The 6,573-nt window shown below is 39.0% G+C and overlaps 2 protein-coding genes across 2 annotated transcripts in view; both read left to right on the top strand.

Moving 5' to 3' along the window:
• MAP3K1 (mitogen-activated protein kinase kinase kinase 1, E3 ubiquitin protein ligase) overlaps positions 1-1,063 on the top strand; it is a 23,139-nt gene extending 22,076 nt beyond the window's left edge. The window contains exon 19 of the mRNA XM_009326928.1: positions 554-1,063. Coding sequence (XP_009325203.1) covers positions 554-703 — 150 coding nt within the window. The 3' untranslated portion in view covers positions 704-1,063. The remainder of the gene's footprint in view (positions 1-553) is intronic.
• Positions 1,064-4,170: 3,107 nt separating this feature from the next.
• Positions 4,171-6,573, top strand: part of SETD9 (SET domain containing 9) — a 10,885-nt gene continuing 8,482 nt past the window's right edge. The window contains exon 1 of the mRNA XM_009326946.1: positions 4,171-4,385. Within this exon, the coding sequence (XP_009325221.1) occupies positions 4,171-4,385 (215 nt within the window). The remainder of the gene's footprint in view (positions 4,386-6,573) is intronic.

The raw sequence follows: 6,573 nt of genomic DNA, 5'->3' as shown, positions 1-6,573 counted from the left end.
TGAATTTGATCTAGAGAAAATCAAAATGAATTTGGTTGGGAGTGATCTGTGTCTATCTGAGAGATTGCCATTTGGGGTGGTAGCAGAAATACAGTAAAGACAATGCAAGAGAGCATACGCAGCTTAACATATCATAATATAACATCACTCAGCTTAATATATCTCCATGTTGGCTTATGCCAGTTAACAGTCATGGTAAGTAGTGGACTAAAGAATAGTATGTATGCCATATGTATGGCATAAGAGCTTTTCTTACGGCCTGCTCGGCAGATGGTCACTGCAGAATCTTGCCGTAAGAAGAAAATTTAGAGAAAAGTACAAAGAGAGAGGCAGACTGTGAAAGGTAATAGGCATAAGGGCAACTTAAGACCCATTTTATAAAATGGAAGCAGTAATGTAATTTTCAAACTGCAGTAGGAAATATGCTAAGTGGAGAAAAGCTCACAAATATAACTCGTTAGCTGAAAATGATCAGCTTGTGGAAGGTTTTTTGGGGTAGGAGAGGGGGCTTAAGAATCACTGACTTCTGAAAAGTTATCTTCCCTTTGTTCAGATTGCTAGTGCAACTACTGCTCCATCAATCCCTACACATCTGTCTCCTGGCTTGAAAGATGTGACGCTTCGGTGTTTAGAACTTCAACCTCAGGACAGACCCCCATCAAGGGAGCTGCTGAAACACCCTGTCTTCCGTACTACATGGTAGCTACTTATGTGTAAGGCTGATAAACTGAAGAAGATGCTACTGAATATACAGTAACTGTCTTGCAGTGCAGTTAAGCACAGCAAGTTGTATTATTCTGCTGGCCTTAATGATAGGTACATCAAGGACTTAAGGCTAGTGGAGGACCCTACCTAAGTATGTGATTGACAAATCGAGATCTTTACCTAAGATCAGTATGCAACATTTCACAACTTGTGCAGAGATTTGTAAACTGTGCCTTTTCAAACATCTGGCTCTATGTGAACACAAAAGCATTTTTCCTTAAATCTGCGTGATTATTTAGCAGATAAGTGATTTTTATTTTATTTGGAGCACTTTTTCAGCAATATTAGCAGCTGAGGGGCTCAGGACCTATTTTAATATAGCAATCACTGTTCCATTTCACATCATGTAGATGTAAGCAGAGGGTTCTGCAATTAGTCAGTTTTCAGCACTGGTTTAAAGGAAGTTCTGTATCTGTCCCTTTTAATTACACAAAGTTCTGTGAGTAACAAATCCAAACATTGATGGATACTTTAAAAAAATATTTTGCCTTCCTTAAAGTAAGAGCAGGCAGTTGTGTTTCACTTGTGCATTTACTGCTGGCCATGTAATTTCTTTTGAAATTAAAGTTTGTTTTCATTGTATTTTTAACTTTCAGGGAAAGGTGATCTTTCAAAATAGTCTTTAGAAAAAGATGCAAGCTGTGTCATGGAACATCTTGCTGACACAAGAGTTTTAAAAACAGATTTGCTAGAAATCTGGAATAAAATAAAATGCCACCTTCAACAAGGCAGTGTTGAAGGCTCTGATAGCACAGGTTATTTAAAAAACAAAACAGAAGAACCAAGGTTGTTCTGCATAAAACAACTTAGTCTGAATCATGCTAAAAGTTGTTGAGCCTTCTTCTCATATAGCAGTTTTTTCTGGCAAATCGTGTAGAGAAGTTTCGTGGCAAAGGCCCCAAACCCAGCTCGCATTAAAGTTTATGGGAGACTTTGTCCTGTACTCCAGTGGGAGCAGGTGCCAACTATGAGCAAATCTCATTCTTTGTGTAACAAAACTGAGGTCACATTCTCTACTGATAACAAGTTTTACCTGCTGTTTTCCTTCTGCCGTACATCATCTATTTACTGTAGCCATTAGTGATAATTTACTTTGAAAATGTTAAAAATATTACCGTAAGAAAGGTATTTATTTTAACAAGAAACAAAGTTGGACTTGAAAGGCAAGATAAAGTAAAATGTGAAGTAAAGCTTCACCTGTAGTGCAAAACTTGTGTTTTTTAGCAGGTGTGTTTTTTAAAAACAGGTTTTTAAAATTATTTTAAAGGCAGGTTTTTAGATTCTGATGCATGTAATTCTGAAGGAAAATGGCAGCTTTTCTTTTGCTTTTTTAAGAGGGGGATCTTTTTAAATCAAATACTGATTGTGTTTAATCCATTTGAAAAAAAATACTGTTCATGTTTTAACTCTTCAGAAGCCAGTTGGATTGTTGGACTGAAATAGAATTGGTTTCAAAGACTCAGGACAAACTACATAAGCTATAGTACATTAAAAATGTACAATACAAATTGGAAGTAAAACATCTTAAAGATAAGTTTACAGGAATGATAGTGCTCATACTAATAAAAAAAAGCAGTGTCATTAGTTGTGAATGTGTTTCTTTTGAAAATTTTACATTCCTTTGTTTTAGAAGATTGGCAGACTTTGAAGAGTTAAAAAAATACCGAAATGTGAAGTTTGGTAGCTCTAACTGTTTTGTACTTGACTTTTTTTTTGACCACTTTAGAATTTCTCATTCTAATAAGATTGTTTCCAAGTCTTTCTTATGTGCAAGCTTTAAAGGATGCACTCTTGCCAATTCATGTACTGGAAGATCGGTTGTCAGATTAATACTGTTTCTGGCAGAAATGTAAACTGTATAAACTGATGAACCTCAGCTAATCAGTATTACTCTGTAGATCACCATGCCTACCACATTTCAAACTCAAACTGCCTCTAGGTGTCCAAATGCATTTGTTTGAGTTTGTTTGCGTTTCCCTCAGCTTGCTGGTAATTGTGGTGTTTTTAAAATGCAGATGTGATGTAATATTCTTATTTTCTTTGGATCAAAGCTGGACTGAAAATTGTATTGTGTAATTATTTTTTTGTGTTCTTAATGTTATTTGGTACTTAAGTTGTAAATAACGTCTACTGCTGTTTATTCCAGTTTCTACTACCTCAGGTGTCCTATAGAGTTTCTTCTACCAAAGTTCACTTTCACAATGAAATTATATTTGCTATGTGACTGATTCCTAAGACTTCCAGGGCTTAAGGGCTAACTTCTATTAGCACCTTACTGTGCAAGCAAATTTTACAGAAATCTCTGGGTTAAGAAATTTGGCTTCATTGTATCCTTTGTTATTTTAAATATATCAAGATATTTTAATTAAAAGTTTTTACCCCATTGAACCAATTTTATATAGTATAATTTGTACCTATTTTGGTGTTTTTTGTCTTTATAGTAAATAAAAGTTTTTGAACAAATTTTGTGCTTTGCTTATTGTAATGTAAACACATTCAGTTTACTGATATGAATAAAATGTTTCTGGTACACTTCACTGTTTATACACAATTTCATGTGCAACACCTGATATATCAAGACAGTTTCTAATACTAAATGACACATATGAATGAGTATTGGCTGATATATGTACATCTTAGGAGTATCAATAAAGAATGCTTAGATAAAGGGCAGCAACAAACACTAAATATTTTTTTAATCGATAATAAAGGTAGGAACTTCTAACAACACTGTATCTATAAACCTCACTTGCTTATGCCCTTAGATCAAACAGTAAATGTCTAAATTTTGCATTACTGCAAACATAACTATTAATTAGCAAGTCAGGTGATCAGTTCTGGAGCCATTGAGATGTCTCTTGGAAGTTAATCTGCTATTTCACTTTTTCAGTGAGATGCTTTTGTTGCTTGTCACTTAAGTAGCAAACATAAGCCTTTCCTTATTCAGGCAATCTGAATACGTATTGCAAAGCTAGGGCTTGTTTCAGTTGCTTGTCTTTCTCCTGATTTTTTGATACGTTTAAAATTAATCAACTTTTTGATAGTTGAAAATTAAGTTCAAGTATTCTGTAGCCTTTTTTGTGACTATGAAATTCTACATTTTGAAGGATCGCTCTCTTTATAATCTCCATTACTTGTGTGACTTTATGCAAATAGAGACGAAAATACCAATTCACCAGCAAAAATTGGCAGCAGAAATCTTCAGATATATTCTAGTATCTCATTATTAAAATCAGAAAAATGTACTAACTGAAATGTCAAGAAGGAAAATATATGACAAGGATTGAATGAAAGATAAATTTGAGTGTAATGTATCTTCCTTTATTTGATTTACTGTAGAACTCCTGAATCTTACAGTACTGCGTGGTAATTATAATGTTGCAGTCTCCTTTTTAGGAAGAAGGGATGGCAGAGATCACCTGTCCCCAGCAGTTGGCAGTAAATGTCAAAGAACCAAATATCTTCATTTGCAAAGGGCTCGTTCAGTTCTTCCGCAGGCACATAGTAAGCTATACCCATTTTGATTTCTCTGGTGAGAATCGCGTTACGTGCTGCGTTCTACGTGGTGGTCGTAGGTTGAAGTCTGACAGTGTTTCATCTTTGCAAGTCCTCATTGAAAGGTAACGATTGCTTCCAGAATATGTCGGAGTGTCACGAGGATCATGTATTTCCTCTTCACAATGCGAGCGGGCGACCTGATGCGTGGCTGTTCTGACCTGACTCTGCCGACCTCCCAAGAAACTGCATTTCCCGTACTAACTTTTCTCTCATTGCTTAGCCTTCCTTGCTGAGCTGAATCACGAATGTGACGGTCTTGCTTCTAAGAGCCACAATATGCCTATACTGTGGCAAACGTGCGTGTCGTTTTCTGGTTATGGCACACAGCTGCTGAAGTCCGGAATTTAAGTTGTGAATGGAGACCTTTCTTCCCTGTCATTACCGAGAAAGCCCAGAAGATGGCAGGAAAGCATTTCGAGCCAGCCGCTGTGCCGTTTCCTTTTATTTCCCTCAATCGTTTCGGTTTGCAACATACCGTCACTCAGTCCCCGTTCTCGGGAAAAGATGTGCAAGGCCATCGATAGAATTAAAGTGAACATGGAGTGAATCACGAAGCAATTTATAAATATTTGCAAGGCTCTGAGACAGGAAGCTAATTCTGCTTGTTTCATTGCTTTGGTGGGCCTGCCTCACAAAATCCCAAACTCTGGGCAAGAGTTCAGGTCCAGGCATAGGAGTATAAGCCTTGACAGTGGTTTGAGGTTTGATTTCTCTGTTCGCACCACAACTAATTCTCCAACGCTAGCTCCACGTGATTATTTTTTAAACTGTTTTCCTAAGAAAGTAAGATACATGCTGTCATGTTCTATCTCATTTTCCCAGTAACTTTTTACTTCATTGGCAGATTTTCACTAAAACTGCAGATAAGGAGCAGCATCCAAAGATACAAGTTTTACAAAAGTAGGTACCCAAGCAGAGAAGGGAGAACAGTAAGATAACAAGGAGATAACGTTGCCCTTTTCTTGATATCTCTTAACTTAATGATTTGTAAAGAATGATTTGGGGGCCTTTGTTAATTTTTGAAGATCAATTGCTGAGCCACTGTTTTTGTCACTATATTTTTTTTCTTGTTTATTTTACAGACAATTGATGATAGAATGTGGCACCAAAAGAGCTTATGCACCCACCCGACACGCACTCAAGTCATAAATGCTCAAGATTTGTTACGTATTGCTTCTGTCTGGCTTGTTAGGTTTGCAGGAAATGCTACAGACTGCTTCGCACCCACGGGCGGGCTGCACCTTTCAAGCTGCAGTCGCTTACGATGCAACGAAGCACAGCTCGCGTCTCCTTGTCACCAGGGCCAAATACTAGTTACAAGCGTGGACAGAAATGTAACCGGTTTCAGCTCTGGGCTGTTGATCCGCTCCTTCTATGACGTGGATCATCTGGGGCACTAAGTCTTCAGTGTCACTAGAGGCAGGCGTAGGATGATTTTGGAAAGGTGATCCGATAGTGGTGGGATTGCTCCTGGATGCAGAATTGTCAAGGAGGTGGGGTTCAACTGCTGCTTCTAGGTCATTTTTAAATCTCCTTTTGGTATCAGATCCTGCCTTTTTGCATTGTTTAATAAAACAGAAGGGCCATGCACCATTATTTAGATAGAGAGGTGTGTGTATTTACATATGTAAGTATGCACCCATGGGACATGAATTTCCCAGTGCCTGCAGCTTTCCCTTTTTTGGTGCAGATGTACCTTTATACTACCTACGGTTAACCAGCTCGTCCTATGCTGTCAGCCGTTGAAGAACGGGGACTCCCAGCTCCACTTGAGTCCAGCTTCACCGAGGAACAACTCAATGTTTGCATTAAAAAATTTCTCGCGTTGGTTGTGAGCTGCCTCCTCCCCTTGGCTGTGTGAAAGCTGCTCCCTGCCCAGCTGTAGGTCGTGCGGGGCCGGCCAACCCAGCCGTCTTTCCGGGGGGCTCCTTCCCCGGGGAGTGACGAGGTGGCGCCCCAGACGCCCGGTGAGCCGGAGGAAGCCCCATCACGTCAGTCAGTTCTGACGGCTGGCTTGTACTTTTTTTACTTTGTTTATAGTTTTTTTCGTTACCTCTGTCGATCGTAATTTTAAAAATCAGCTTTTTAAAACTTAAGAAAAAAATAGCGTCGGAAGATTCGGGCCGCGGTTGTGCCTTCGTGTGCGTTAAGCGCACAGCAGCGCTACACGGAGTTGCTGTCCGTTATTAACCGCCCGTGGCTGCTGCCCCGCGGCGACGATCGACCCGGCGGGCGGGGCGTCGCGCCGCG

The sequence above is a fragment of the Pygoscelis adeliae genome, unplaced genomic scaffold (genome assembly GCF_000699105.1).
Source record: "Pygoscelis adeliae isolate BGI_AS28 unplaced genomic scaffold, ASM69910v1 Scaffold116, whole genome shotgun sequence".
NCBI classification, from domain to species: Eukaryota; Metazoa; Chordata; class Aves; order Sphenisciformes; family Spheniscidae; genus Pygoscelis; species Pygoscelis adeliae.
Note: the sequence above shows the minus strand (reverse complement) of the source record. Positions and strands in the feature narration are given on the sequence as shown.